At 33.6% G+C, this 16575-nt stretch overlaps 1 protein-coding gene across 1 annotated transcript in view; it reads right to left on the bottom strand.

Moving 5' to 3' along the window:
* Positions 1-4872: 4872 nt before the first annotated feature.
* The window catches only part of CHMP2B (charged multivesicular body protein 2B), a 28960-nt gene continuing 17257 nt past the window's right edge, over positions 4873-16575 (bottom strand). The window contains exons 3-6 of the mRNA XM_043593891.1: positions 13762-13956; positions 10010-10112; positions 5554-5660; positions 4873-5370 (exon numbers count right to left, since the gene is read on the bottom strand). Coding sequence (XP_043449826.1) covers positions 5260-5370; positions 5554-5660; positions 10010-10112; positions 13762-13956 — 516 coding nt within the window. The 3' untranslated portion in view covers positions 4873-5259. The remainder of the gene's footprint in view (positions 5371-5553; positions 5661-10009; positions 10113-13761; positions 13957-16575) is intronic.

The raw sequence follows: 16575 nt of genomic DNA, 5'->3' as shown, positions 1-16575 counted from the left end.
AAGATTTAGCTTTTTTGATGTTTATTTATAGAAAATAGGCTTTATGGATCCTGAACCCAAACTATTTTGTAAGCTGCAACAGTGCAGGAATGATGTCTGCCTTGTTTACTGTTGTTTGTCCAGTGCCTAGGAAAGTGCTTGTAGTGGGCACGCGAGCTTCGTTAAATGAAGAAATGTGCTGTTGTGATATTACCAATGAAGGAGTGTGCTGTTAACAATTGCTACTAACTTGAAGGGTGCGTAATTTAATAACACTATTTAAGTCTCACAACCCAGAAAATCATCAGGATCCTATGAAAAAGACTATCACTTTGTTTTAATTGGCTAGAATATGATTTGTTATTGATGAAAAAGTTTGACAATCGAGTATTTTAATTTAGTGATTTATATCTAAGGAACATAGTTAATTTATAAGAATGAACTTATTTGAAACTTGCAAATAGAAGCAAATGGTAACATAATAGCAATCTAAGTGATTTTTTTTTTGCATTGAAAATATAAATCTGCTGGCAATGTTTATTTTATATAACAAAAATGGAAACAATTAGACCAAATTTTATTAATGATTTAGAATGCTTAATAAATTACACTGTCCAGTCTGCTTTTAGTGATACTAATAAAGATCAAACATTATTTCATAATCTCTATAGATCATATATGTTTATGCACACATAATCACCATTAATTGGATTGCTAGAAACTTGGATATAGTAACAAAAAGAGATTGTTTTCAGTGGCTTAATCATCTATGCTTAAGTACACATCTAGCACCCAGGAGGTGTTGAACAAAATATACATACAAGGACTTTTATTTTTCAAGAGTAAATTCCATATTATTGAGCCATGTAGATATTTAAGTTCTTCTCTGTATAATTCACCTGCTTACCACATACGTTAATTGGGAAGGGATTCTTGAGTTTGTAAAAGGCAGGAATAGGATGTATATACATACATATATACTAGATACATACACAAAAATGCATATATGCATGTCTGAAAGTTGCAAATAGAAAAAAAAAATAATGCAATATAAATCTAGAGTAGTGACTTTTTTGCACTTTAAATATAAATCTGAGAATGTTTCATCTGACTTTATACAACAAAAATAAGCATGTATAAATGCTTATATCATCCTCACATATATATGATAATATCAGACATTCATCCATAAAGTCATTCAGGTTTAGATACAGCTAGCATTGGGAAATAATTTTTCTCCCTAAAAGGAGTTATTTTGAATCAATACTTAATATCAAAATAACAAATCTATAGTTATTCACATTAGTTGTAAATGCATTAGTATTTAGAATTAATTTATTTGTATTAAAAAGTTTTTGAGACTATTCTAACTACATTGAGATATTTTAGGGGCGCCTGGGTGGCTCAGTCGGTTAAGCATCTGACTTTGGCTCAGGTCATGATCTTGCACTCCGTGAGTTCGAGCCCCGCGTTGGGCTCTGTGCTGACAGCTCAGAGCCTGGAGCCTGTTTCGGATTCTGTGTCTCCCTCTCTCTCTGACCCTCCCCTGTTCATGCTCTGTCTCTCCCTGTCTCAAAAATAAACGTTAAAAAAAAATATATATAAAGAGATATTTTAATATAGATTGATCTTTTTATAAAAATAGAAAACGGTTAATGCTATTTAGAATCCTAAACTGCAATTAAATAAATGACAAATGTAATTTGCTATGCAGTTATCTATGTGTTCATACATTCAGGAATAAATGGCAAAACCTGACTTTAGCAATAGTCTTTCTATCTAAAGTTCTTGTGAACTCTTCAGTGGTAAATCTTTAGGAATTCAGAATAGTCCATTAAAATGGAAAGATCTGTCACTTATACCAATTGGTACATTCAATTTTACCTTGCACAGATGGTTGACATTCATCCGTTGACCCTTCCATCTCTAATGGTGGAATAATTGATCTAGTAAAAAATATTTTCAGTGTTTTGGGGATGGGAGCAATGTGTCTTTGTGCACCCGCTCTCAACTTCTGGGGGAGATGGGGGTGGGGGAAGGGGAGTGTGTGTTGTGTGTTGTTCCAACAATTAGAGTCCCTTGTATCAGCCGTCACATTCATCAGGCTTCCTCTAAGGTAAATTCAATCCAGTTGACTCAAAGGAACTAAGTTTAGAAGAATGGTGTCAAGTCCCTTTATGGGAGACTCAATTTCTACAGAGAGGAAACTAGAAAGTTGATCTGTTTTTCTACAGCTGCAAAAAACCTATTCCTGCAGAATAATGGTAATCAAAGGAGAAAGTTATTATCAGTCTCTCTTCAGATCTGGACACACACCTAGTTTTAATGTAAGAGTATCTAAAATAGGAGTGCACAAAAAAAATAAAATAGGAGTGCACATATTTAAATTAGGTCCACAGGGATCAGGCTAGAAGTGTGGCCACTGGGTAGTAAGGAACGTACTTGTGGCTGAGGGGAGAATGCACTTTTCTCCTAAAGGCAATCAGATGCAAATAATAAAATATACATCACTGTGCAGGTTGAATAAAGCCCAAGGCTGCCAGATTCCCTGTGTCTACAGAGACACAATCTTGAACCCCTTTCCACTGGCCCCTGCCTTAGCCAGGTACTCCTCTCCGAGCATGGAATATAATCTATGCAACGCAGTCACCTGACAAATGATTTTATTTTCTAACCACATTCTACTTCTCTGGTATTCTGAGATCTCTTCCACCCGTGACTTTTACATCCCAACAGAATGCGACATTGGACTGCATCCTTCTTGGCAAAACAGGTATTGCTATACTTTTCCATTCTCTATTGGCAACCTCTTGTCTGAATACAGTTGTTAAAGTAATCCTTTCACCGAAAAAAGAGAAATTAGGGAAACAAACAAAAAATACAGTTGACCATTGAACAACATGGGTTTACCCTGTGCAGGGTCCACATATTTATATGTGGATTTTTTTCAATAAATACAGTACAGTACCATAAATGTATTTTCTCTTATGATTTTCTTAACATTTTATTGTCCCTAAACTTACTCTATAGGATACAATATATTATACAGTTAACATACAAAATGTGTGTTAATTGATATGTTATTGGTAAGGCTACTGGCTATTAGTAAAGTTTTGGGGAGGTCAAAAGTTATATGCAGACTTGTGACTGCATGAGGTCACTGCCCCAATACCCACATTGTTGAAAGATCAACTCTATTTTCATTAAACTCAATGTATAAGAATCCTTGTTTCCGAATCTTAAGTGTGGAGAATAAGTTTCATTTTTAGTCAAGGATAGTGTAACATAATTTTACAACAACGATTGTGAAAATTGCTACAAGAGCATTTTATAAATATAACCAAATCAGAATGGCTCTTCTCTCTACTTTGAGTCCCAAAGCCTTCCGTAGTATCCAGGTTTGCCTGAAAATAAAGGAAATCACTAAGACTTATCTGCTTAAAAATAGTATTTAAAAATGTTTATCCCCTACAAGTTCTAGAAAAGGAATCATCAGATGAATTACACGTGAAACCAATTCTTAGACTTATTCCATTCACAAACATCAATCCTGTACCAACTGCTAATTCTTAGGAAAGACATTTAAAATTTAAGAAGCAGAGTTACCTATTTTCCTTCCAGAAAAATAATAAAAATCATTCTTTTGAAAAATTACCAGATATGCATAAAAATGTTAACTTTAGCAGAAGCCAAAAACAGAGTAAAAGGGGAAAAAAGCATAATAGCAATAAATCTTTATTGGAATCTTTTTAACAAAATAATTTTTAAAAACAAAAGCCCCCCGCATGTAAACAAGAAAGTAAATAAAGTTAGTTGGCATTATTATGTACATCCAAGAATCAAAACAAATTCTGGGTTAACATTCCATAATCCAGTAAAATGTTTTGACCCATCAATGTCCAGGGAAACTAATACTGTAAACAATGCAACCTTATCTATGAACATCATACAATGCTTCATGAATTATAAATTAAATAGTTTAACTTTTCATTCATCCCACCAATCCATATACCATATGGATACTAGCCCTAAAATGGATTTACCTTGTCAACATTAGACCAAAATGTCCATCGTCAGATGTTGATCTGGTCACACCTAACTGATCTCTCCTCCAACGTTTATGGTGGGATGTGCTAAAACCCATATATTACAACAGAACTTTTTCAAACTAACCTAATCCTAAATTCTCTAATCTGCCACTTTACTTTTTCCTCACTTTCTATACATACATTAAATACCATAGCAACTTCACCTTAAAAAATACTGCTAATACATTAATACACATTTAGGAAATAATTTCTGACAAAGTTGTAGTTTATTTACCAAGGAAAAAATGCTAATTTTTATTTTAAAATTTAGGTTAAGTATTGTCATAGTAGTCTTAAACTAAAGATGGCTTCCATTTAGAGTGTTCAATATACACAATAAAGATCAAAATTAAACATATTAAATAGTATCTCACATGGGGAAAATTTTCTTAGTTCTTGGAAGAAAGACCAAAATGTAGTTTTATTACTATAAAATGTTACTAATTCAGTGTCTGTTTTTGCTAATTATTTTCATTTTTATAAGCTTTTACAAAAGAGAACCAGGATAATTTTTCTAAGAGGCCTCAATATTAATTTAAAATGTAATTTTTTCTGTCAGTTAAAATAAAGATGTGCACAATATATTTGTTCTGTTTAAGGCAGGTGCCAAGCACATTTTGAAAGGTAATAAACTTACCAACTAGAATGTTCTCCCAAAGGAAAAAAAAGGAAAAAGGAAAAACCCATGACAGTTTTTAAGACAAATGTTTATATAGCACTCTTCTTTTGGCTCATTTAAAAATAATTTGGCAGCTGAACCGCCTATGGTCATAACACATATCACTCACAAAGGACAAGCAACAGATACAGAATTAATGATATATTTTTAATATTTTTTACAAGTCTCTTTAGTTGGTGCCTAGTGGCATTTAACAAGATTTTTGTATTCCGTGTAAAAACACATAGAACGTAAACACTACGTAATGAATATAATTTCTCTATGCCATGCAAAAAAGAAGTCAACTTTTTACACATCCTCGCTCCTAAATAGTTCTCATTAAAATCCAACTGTTCCCATTTTTGCATCCTTGTCATTCTTTGGTAAAAGATTCAAAATAGCCATAGGTTAGGAAACAACTGTTTGCTCGTGGTCTTCATTTTTGCAAATAAATGTGTTTTGTAAAAGGAATCTGCACTGTGCCTGATTTATACTAAATAATTGTAAGTAAGCAAAATATCATGGTTTTTCTGACTAATCTACTCCTAAAGCTTTGAGTTGCCGTTCAATCTCTTCATCGGAGATCGTAGCCTTTGAAGTAGAGGCAGATGGTAAGCTTCGAGCAGCTGATGGAGCTTTGGCCATCTATATTAAAGGTAAAGGGGAAAAAATGTGCATTACCAAATGTGGGGCAAGGACACAAAGGATGTGCTTCAAAGATGTTTACATTCAAACAAATATAAAATCACGCATCTAACAGGAAAGGGTAACTTACAGTGACAAAAGTGGTAGAAACGATTTCTAACTGAGAGAAGAAGACATTCATACCTTTCCAGAGATTTCAATTCCGATTTCATCAAGAACTTGATTCACAATATCTTGGCTTTCTTCTTCATCATCAGAGCCATCAAAGATGTCATCAAGTGTGTCATTGACTTGGGAGGGGGAGAAACAAAGCAATTACTTTCAAACCAATTTCAAGTTAGATTTACAGTTTTAGAAGGTGGTCCAACTATGTGCACATATTTGTATATTACACAAGGGCAAACTTAACCAACAAACTACAGAAGTCCTTTTTAAATGTTCGTGAATTTCACTTATACATTTTTGAGTTACTAAATCTGGAGTAATTTTCGTTGCAACACAAATTTTCCTATAATAAAAAACAAGTCTACCCTGATTTTTTTAAATGTGTATTTAATAACAACTATATGAAATTCACAGCTAAAGGCTTAAAGTGTTTTTGTTTTTGTTTTAAGTTTGAGTGAGAAAAAGTTACGGAGGGGCAGAAAGAGGGGGGGAGAGAGAATTCCAAGCAGGCTCCATGCTGTCAGCAAAGAGCCCGAAATGGGGCTTGATGTCACAAACCATGAAATCATGACCTGAGCCGAAACCAAGAGTCAGATGATCAACCGAATTAGCCACCCAGGTACCCCTAAAGTTTTAAAATATGATTCCACAAATTGTATTCATTGAGCTAGTAGCTGTTAAATCTGACCATGGAAGAATATTTAGGAATCAAGTATCTTATAAATATTTGGGAGACAATTTGCTCTGTTTATACCTATAATTATTTTTCAACTTAAATTTATATTCAACATGTAGGTAGAATATTCTAACAAAATCTAAGGTTCGATATACTATTTATGGAAAGCCTTCTGTACAGAAGGTATCATGTTAGGATTATGCCTTATTATCCCTGAATCAAAGGGCTTAGCATGTAGTACAAATACAATTAATGGATAGACGGAGAAAAATGAAGACCTTAAGTAGTTTACACTTAGAAAAGAAAAAATCAGATTGTGGTAACTAAGATAAAATGATTATAAAAAGGGAAGAGATTACATCCAACTGGGAGGAAGTAACATGTGAGGTGGTCCTTGAAGACTGCAAAGCATTTGATCAAACAGGTGGAAAAGGATGAGCAAAGACTTGGTGGAAGACAATAGGGATATATTCAAGGAAGATTAAGTCCTTCTGTTGTGTGCATGAGTGGAAAATGCTTAGGAGGGAAAGAATTAAAGCAGATGGACCATAATCATTCTCCTGATCACTGGGAGATGCCCCCAAAGGAAAAAAGACAGGTAACAAAGTCTGTCTCCTTGTACGTACGCTGCTAATTGTACTCCTGGTAAACAGACTAATATTTGCCAGTAAGAGTGTCCTTGTCTATGGAATGTTGTTAGCAGAATGTCCTTGGTTTAGGACTACTATAGTAAACAAACCTACAATGTAGGAGTTTATGTGTGATGACTTCCTAGGAAATATCAGCTAAGACAGATAACCATCTGAGGGATAAATTTAAGATGTTTCATAACCTAAATGTTTCCTTCAACATGAGATGATATGCAAACCTCATTAGCCACATCATCTATTATTCTGGGTCAAAGAGCTTATGTCTGATATGGGAAAAAAAGATCTGGGGAATAATTTGAGATGTCCCACCCCTCTCCCTGTTTCACATGTGCATCTTAATTGCTTGTATCCTTGACAATATTAATAAAGCTCTCTGGTTGGTATGAGCATGATTTGACAATTTGATTTTTTGCGTTAGCTCAAAAAGTAAATTTGGAAAAGGTTATATTAAATTTAAGGACAAAAAATGAAATATCATCTCTGAAGAAATAAAGCAAATGTCAAGACTTCAATTAGAGTCTCAATTCTTCCATTTAGTACCTATTCAACTTGTGGAGACCGTCCTTTTACCTCTGCTCACTGGCAAAATAAAGGGGCATGACTTGAAAATTGTTTTTGATTTACATCTGAGAATTTTATTTTGATGTCAGCAAGAAGCAACTAAAGGAATCTCACTGGCATGCTCAGAGATAAGTTTCTGGAAAAATAATTTAGCAGCCCTAATAATCCAATGCTAGTGAAGTAATGATGGAGGTGGGGAATCCAGGTCAAAGTCTGTAAGTGCCTCAAGAAGTAGTGCAGAAAAAAAATGAAAGAAGGGAATAGATGAGAAAGAACAGAAAGGTATAATCCGGGATTAAAAAGAATGCTTTCAGAAAAACTGTAATTAACCATTTATAAATATATGTATACATACATATATATAAAATATGGTTATGTAATATATACATATGTGTGTACATGTGTGTGTGTATATATATATATATACATAAAAATATATGTGTGTGTGTGTGTATATATATATATATATATATATATATATATATATATACAGACTTCTCAAAGAACCTGTTTCCAAAACTTGAATGTGAACAAGATCTGGAGCAGCAGTGCACAACATAAATATCAATTGGAAAAAGATCTATCAATTTAAACCTTGAATCCTTGACTTTACCTTTAAATGAAACACTGTTAATGTAATTTAGTAGGTTATAGAAGAAATAAGTAATCACCAACAATTACTATTCTTTCAGACTCATTTGCCAAGTACTAAAACATAAATGAAAACTATGATAGATAAGAGTTGTAAGTATGAGCTTATTGATTCTCTTCATTACAGCTTAATGGAAAAGTTAATTCCTCTAAGATCTCACACCTGTGCCATCACTGGAAGCCACATAAACATGATACTGCAATCATTATATAAATGACAATTCTCACAGTCATTAAAAATTCACTAATGATTCAAAAAAGTCATATTTTTAAAGATTCATTATCTCTTAAAAGGAAAATAGATATTCTGAAATTGAATACTTGAACAGTTGTGAGTTTAGTAATTTAATCTGGTAATTTAATCTGACACTATTTTATACACTACATGCCATTAAATTAAAATGCTAGTAACTATGCAGAACTAATCTGGCATAGCTGTACATAATTGTAAAACAATTAGGAAATATCTTTGCAAAATAATGATATCAGTTTGACATATCATTTCAGGTAATTATTCAATGTTGACCAGATGCTGTAACTGGCAAAATAAAGATTGGTATTGTCTTTCTGAGAAGAATTTGGTAGTATAAACCAAAAGCCTTATAAACGTTAATACTCTGAGATTCAGAAAAGTAGACAAAAATAATATAGAAACATTTATCAAAGGATTATCAAATACAAATTTTAAAACAGTCTTATTGACCAATGTAAGAATGGTTCAATAAATTAAGATGGATATTATTTAATATTGATGTTATGCAGTATTTTTTTTTTTAGTGTTTATTTTTGAGAGATACAGAGACACAGAGAGAGAGGGAGACAGAATCTGAAGCAGGCTCCAGGCTCTGAACTGTCAGCACAGAGCCTGACGCGGGGCTCGAACTCACAAGCTGTGAGATCATGACCTGGGCCGAAGTTGGACACTCAACCCATTGAGGCACCCAGGAGCTCCAATGTTATGCAGTATTAACACCATTTAAAAAAAAGACTTCAGAGAAGACTTAAGGTCATAAGTACATGCGTATGTCATACTAGTATGTTTTTTAAAAGCAGAATAAGGTTCAAAATTACACATATAATAGGATTAACTACTATAAGATATGGAAAAATATAGGAAAGAAACATACCATATTAACAGTAACTATATCTGTGAGATGTGATAATAGATTTTTCATAAATTTCATTCCTTTGTATTCCCTATATTTCTACTACAACATGCAATTAGCTTATAGTCAAAAAGAAGAAAACTAAGTATTAAGTAACTCTGGGAAGGAAAAGAAAAAAGTAACAGAAGAGCTCCATTATCTCTACCTCCAATAAAAACACACATCTTCTACAGTATGAAAGAATCAACACAACTCTGAAACTATCAAATTCATATCAGGAAGAGTTATTTTATTCACAAGTTGGTTTTGCTGCACTAATCAATAAAGTAAAACTGCTGTGGCCAATATGGCATAGAAATATGGCATATCATATTTTATATTTTTCCTTCCACTAAAGTTGGATAGAATTTTGAGCCTTATACATTGCCAATTTAAAAATGCATTAGGAGTGCCTGGGTGGCTTAGTCGGTTAAGCGTCCAACTTCAGCTCAGGTCATGATCTCACGGTTTGTGAGTTTGAGCTAAGTTTGAGCCCCCCAAGCCCCCATCAAGCTTTGTGCTGACAGCTCAGAGCCTGGAGCCTGCTTCAGATTCTGTGTTTTACTCTTTTGCTCCTCCCCTGCTCTCTCTCAAAAGCAAACATTTAAAATTTTTTTTAATTAAATAAAAATTATTAGAGTTACAATACAGACATCTATTCGGAAGGGTGCTGTATCATTTTTTTCAACATTTGTCCTTTTATGGATTATAATATAAGGTTGCTAGTAAATAAACTTGACTAACTCAAAGATGAAAAAACTGCAAATTTCATTATAAGTTATTAAACTTACTCATTTCTTCAGTCATTTCCATTTTCATGTTCTCCTTCTGGAAGTTCTGCATTGTTTGTAACGTCTTTTGTGGATCCATCTTCTTGTTAACTGCTTGCATTGTCTTTAAATATATGAAAAGATTCGTGTTGGCTACATAATTGGAAAAATTTTACTATGAAATAAGTTCAAAGGGAACACATCAAATTAGATACAGGGTTTCTAAAAATATACATTCTGTCATCATCAAATATAAGAGTATCAAGTATTCTAGAAAAAAATGAAATATTTGGATACCATCTGCTTAACTGTTGTATAATAAAGACCAGGTGAAAAACTCATATGAACAGTAGGCTAAATAAATAAATAAATAAAGTAATTAAAAAACATTGTCAGCAACAACAAAAAATCCAATGCTATTCAAATGGGAAAACTACATTTGCCTATTATGTGCCAAGCAGTTAATGTCTAAATTGAAAATAATTGTAATTTAAATTTTAAAAATTTGTCACTTAGCTTTTGATGTCTAAATGAAAAAGGATACACAGCATGAATACTTAAACCGTTAACATATTTTAAATCACAGTTTGGAGAAATGAACAGAACGAGTTTTGCAAAAAAATGTGAAAAGAATTCTTACATTTTATATTCACAAGTTATTTCATTAAAAGAGATTAATGCTATCTAGTATGGGCAAATATTTTATACATATTATATACAAAATTTACATATGTATTACAGAGTTAGTTCAGTATTGAAAGATACTATACAATATAAAACACATCAGTTTCAAAGATACCAAGCAGTCTTTTCTCAATCTGTATGTAATGCTGCAGCCAAAGTAACTAGTAACACTGGATTTCCCCCATCCCCCTCCAGCGCATACCTCTCAAGTGGCTTCCCATTGTTCTTAGTAGTAAAAGCCAAATTCTAGAATTCTCTGAGACCAAACACCACCGAACTCTGCTGAACAAGCTAGTCTTATTTTGTACCGCTGCCCTCTAGCCACACTGATCTCACTTGTTATAAATGAAATTCTCTATTTATTGATGTAAATTATATTACTTGCAACTTAATAATACTAACAACAATGATGATGATGATGATAAAGCAGTAAATGCCTATATAGCCTTAACTATGTGCCAGGCCCTGTACCTAAAGCATAATTATTTATATATAACATTTAAAGTTAAAAGACATTTAGACCTAACAAATGTTTATGTACTAGGCACCACCATTTTCCCTACACTATAAATGGAGAATGAAGGCACAGAAAGGCAAATTCACTTGCCACAAGTCCTAAAGCTACTGAATAGAAGTGAGATTTGAACTCAAGTAATCTGGTTCAAAATGTATGCTCCTAATCACTACACTGAACCACCTCTTCGAGTGAGCTGTTTTGGGAACAGACTGTCCATTTTAAGCCCCTGCCTGGTTTTGCTGTCTACTTCATCCCCATCATTTGTTATAGTTCCTACTCTAGGGTCTAAACAAGTATTTGCGGAATTAAGACATTTCTAAGATAATTAAGTGAAAATTCCAGTTCAGCCATCTCTGCATGACAGGACCATATTCAGTACCTTCTCCTAACCTACTACCTGTAAAAGAAAAAACTGCAAAGTAGATGGTTTTCCCCTTATTACTGAAAGGTTACCCAGCTCAACTGTGTGATCATCACATATGATCTTTTCCCAAATTAGATGTTTAGTCCTGTCCACTTGTGAAAACAAAAAAGGAAAACGAAAGTTTTTGCTCTTAACTGTGTATTTTTTACTGTAAAATGACAAAGATCCATCAAGAGTAAATTAACAAAACAAACTTACATTGAAATTTCCTCCATTTTTTTTAAGAACATAATGTGTCACTATACTTACTGCACCTGAGAAAGGCAAATTCTATTTTCGTGTGCTCTGTAATCTAAAAACAATTATAGTTGCTCCTCATTATTTCTGGATTCCATATGTGTGGATATGCCTACTCACTAAATTTATTTGTAACTGCAGACCAATACTCACAGTGCTTTTCTGTTCTTTGTGGACACACAGGGAATGGCAAAAAAATTGAGTTATCCAACATGGTTGTTTCCAGCTGAGGTCAAACAAGGAGACCTCTGCTTTCTTGTCTCAACTCTCATACTGTACACAAGTGTCCTTATTGTGGTCTATTTAGTGCCACATTTTTGTAACTTTTGTTGATGACTTTGCCATTTAAAATGGCCCCAACCATAGTACTAAAGTGTTGTGTAGTGCTCCTAAGTGTAGGAAGCTATAATGTGTTTGTGGAAAAATACATATTAGCTCTGATTAGGCATGAATTCAATGTTAATGAATCAATAATACTTATTAAATATGGAGTCCTTCAACAGAAACACACATTAAACAATGTTAGCGTATAAGTTGGTTGACAAAAATGTTGTCACCAAAAACAAAAAACAAAAAACAAAAACCTAACCTTGTATTTCCCTAGGAGCAATGATTCGATATTCACTAACTCAGTGTTCCCAACTACAGAACATTAACTACTTCAAGTAACAAGAATCCACTGTACATACCATTTTTCTAATATGAACCTCATACTTGCTCTTCCTCTGTGGCTTTCTTTTCTTTTGGTCTCCATATTCAAATACTCCTCCTTCCTTATATTTAACAACTAGTGATATTTTTCACACCTAGGTCTTCTAAAAGTCTTTCAGATCACTCAATTCAAAGATCTGAACAGTTCACTGAAATTTAGCACACACTGATGTATAGTGGGTAGTTTCCCATTAGAAATAGTTTAACCTCCCTGCTCCTTACTCCCACCCCATCCTCAACTGAACAATAAAATCTGTGAGAGCAGCACCTTTGTCTTAAAAGTCTTCTTATTCTTCACAGTACTTCATACACATCAAGGGGCTCATTATTTATTAAAAAATCAAAAAGCTCAAAGTCCCTTAAACTCCATAGTGAAAACATTTATTTTTTTATACAAAGGGTGTAAGTCAAACATAATTTTCTGACAAAATTAACTGGTAAATCCTTATGACAGAAATCACATGTCCTTCTGACATATACATGAAAATGGATCAAGAGGAAATTACTACTCAGAAGTAATCAAAACTTACAACTTAATGAAATAACAAGACCAAAAATCTTCTGACAATTTAAGGGAAAAAGCAAATAATACTTTAAGTCGATTTAAAAAATTTAGAAGCTAAATGTGACCCTGGGACAATCAACATGTCCTAACAAAGAAATTTTATAGTAAAACAAATCAGTAAAGAATCTATGTACATATTATATACAATATTGTACATATGTACAATATTATACATATTATATACAATATCTAATATAATATTGTTAGTTAACTATATTTCAATGAAAAAAATCTAGAAGTATTTATTTAGATTATCTAGTCTTATAACTTCTTTTACTAAATATTACACAGATTCTGTACCCCATATACATCAGGAGGTACTTTTAAATCTGATTTGAGGGGCGCCTGGGTGGCGCAGTCGGTTAAGCGTCCGACTTCAGCCAGGTCACGATCTCACGGTCCGTGAGCTCGAGCCCCGCATCAGGCTCTGGGCTGATGGCTCAGAGCCTGGAGCCTGTTTCCGATTCTGTGTCTCCCTCTCTCTCTGGCCCTCCCCCGTTCATGCTCTGTCTCTCTCTGTCCCAAAAATAAACGTTGAAAAATAAATAAATAAATAAGTAAATCTGATTTGAATACTGACATTTAAATATCTTAGATAAAATTATAAATGTATGGATATAAAGGTCCCCACTTACTTTTGCTGTAGTAGACATTGCTCCTGCCATCTTCATCTGGGAATTCATCACTTTTGTTTGTGTGGACATAGAAGTGACTTTAGAACTTACAGCAAAAGTTCTTGTTTTCTGTTTCCGTAGATGTACAAGCTGTTTCGCTAAAACTCTGCAAGCTTCTTTATTACCAATCTTAGCCATTTTCTTAATTTCTAATTCCTAAGAAAGGAAATAAAAACAGGGGGAAAAAATCATTGATAGGTCGTTCCCAATGATTTATTTCAGAAGAAAAATCAAACACACATCATATACCCTTTTCTCCCTGATCACGAAGACAGGAAGAGGCGGTCATAAGGTCAGAGAAAAAGAGTAATTGGAGAGGGCAATTTCTTCCATATGTTTACATGGGAAAGACAGAACTAGTACCTTCATCCACAAATACAAAGCAAGTCTACAAAATAGTATTCACAAAAAGCCCCAGAAGAAAAGGAAAAAGCTCAACCCAAAAGTCAGTAGGATAAAGAAAAACAAAAAACAAAAAACAAAAAACAAAGAGTTGGTGGGACAGAGAAAAAAGCACAAGGGTAGATTTAAGGCTAATTATATAGACAATTACATTAAGTAAGAAGGTTCATCCAACACCTTAATAAAAGGCAAGTTGTCATTTTAGATAAGAATATAAACCCAAATATATGCTATATCAAGAAACCAACTTTAATTACAAAAAACAAAACTAAGTAAAAGGATAGGAAATATACTCTATAATTATTTATTAAATTCTGAAAATCTGGAATGGCTACATTAATATCAGATTCAAAAAAACTTGAGAAAGGAATATCATAGGAAATAAAAAGGGGCATTTCATAATGATAAAGATATATTTCATAATATAAAGATACTAAAACAATCCTATATGTGCATGCATCTAAGAACAGTGCTTCAACCTTGAAGCACAGGGGCACCTGCGTGGCTTAGTCGGTTAAGTGTCCAACTTCAGCTCAGGTCATGATCTCACAGTTCATGAGTGAGTTCAAGCCCCGCATCGGGCCCTGTGCTGACAGCTCAGAGCCTGGAGCCTGCTTCGGATTCTGTGTCTCCCTCTCTTTCTGCCTACCCCCTGCTCACGCTCTGTCTCTCTCTCTCTCAAAAATAAATAAACATTAAGAAAAAATATGTGAAGCACAACTGAAAGAACTGAAAAGAGAAACAAATACACAATTAGTATGAGGAATATCAACAACTTCTCTCTTAAGTACACTGCTATAATTGTTAGAACATGTGAACAGAGACTATGTAATGCTATAGATTTACAAGAACACTATCACCAACTTGACCTAAACAACATTTTTATTTTTAAAATAACAACAGCAGAACACTCTTTTTACAAGTGTACACTAAAGAAAAATCACCAAAATATACCACATTTTGTATCAGAAAACAAGGCTCAATAAATTTACAAGGACTGAAATCATACAAAGTGTGTTCTCTAACCACATGAAATAAAACTGGAAATCTGGAAAACTGGAAGGAATATCATAAATAAGCAGAAATTAAACAACATGGTTCTAAATAAGTCATGGGTTGGAAAGATCTCAGGAGAAATAAGATAATATTTTGAACTTGGAACAAAAAGGAAAATGCAACATATCAAAATGTGTGGGCTATAGTTAAAACAGTTCTTAGAGGGAACTTTATAGCATTAAAGCTTATATTAGAAAAAAATGAATATCTCATAAGCTTCAAAATAGAGAAAGTAAAAAAAAAGTAAAACACTAAGTAAACAAGGAAAAATACAAACAATAAAAGAAATCTAGATAATAGGAAAGAAAAACAATATAGAAAATTAATGAAATCAAAAGCCATTTTTTATAAGAGATTGGCATTGATAGACCATTAGCCAGATAGATGAGGGGAAAAAGTGATACAAAGAGAGCATAAAAATTACAAAGATGAGGAATGCAAAGGGGGGGCATCACTTCATATCCTAAAGATGTTAAAGGATAATATGGGAACATTATGAATAACAGGTCATTACATTTTAACATTTAGTAAACATGGATCTTGACAGATGCTAACTACCAAAGCTCATTTAAAAAGACAGATTATTGGGGCACCTGGGTGGCTCAGTCGGTTGAGCATCCGACTTCGGCTCAGGTCATGATCTCACGGTTTGTGAGTTCGAGCCCCACGTCGGGCTCTGTGCTGACAGCTAGGAGCCTGGAGCCTGCTTCAGATTCTGTGTCTCCTCTCTCTGCCCCTCTCCCACTTGTGCTCTGTCTCTCTCTGTCTCTCAAAAATAAATGTAAAAAAACAAATTAAAATAAAATAAAATAAAAAGATTATCTGATGATCCATTCTGTAGCTGTTTTTTCTAAAAACTGAACTGGTAGTTTAAGAACCTATCCACAAAGACAGCTTTACTGATGAATCTTCTCAAATATTTAAGGAAGAAATACACATTCTTCCAGTAAAGAAATAAGAGAAACCAACTCATGCTTTAAAGTCAGCATCACTCAGACGTCAAAACCAAATAAAGACACTGCATGAAAAGATAACTACAAATCAGTATCTTCCACAAACACAGATACAAATATTCTTTACTTTTTCTTTGTGAGAGACAGAGGGCTAACACATACAGGAGGGGCAGAAGAGGGGTAGGAGAGAGAGAATCTCAAGCAGGTTCCATATGCAACACAGGTTTGATACCACAACCATGATATCACGACCTGAGTCAAAATGAAGAGTTGGACACTTAACTGACTGAGTCACCCAGCACCCCTAGATGCAAATACAGTAAAACCTTGGACTGCGAGTGCTCTGCAAGACAAGCAAACATTT

The sequence above is a fragment of the Prionailurus bengalensis genome, chromosome C2 (genome assembly GCF_016509475.1).
Source record: "Prionailurus bengalensis isolate Pbe53 chromosome C2, Fcat_Pben_1.1_paternal_pri, whole genome shotgun sequence".
Classification (NCBI taxonomy): Eukaryota; Metazoa; Chordata; class Mammalia; order Carnivora; family Felidae; genus Prionailurus; species Prionailurus bengalensis.
This window is presented reverse-complemented; position numbering and strand designations above follow the sequence as displayed.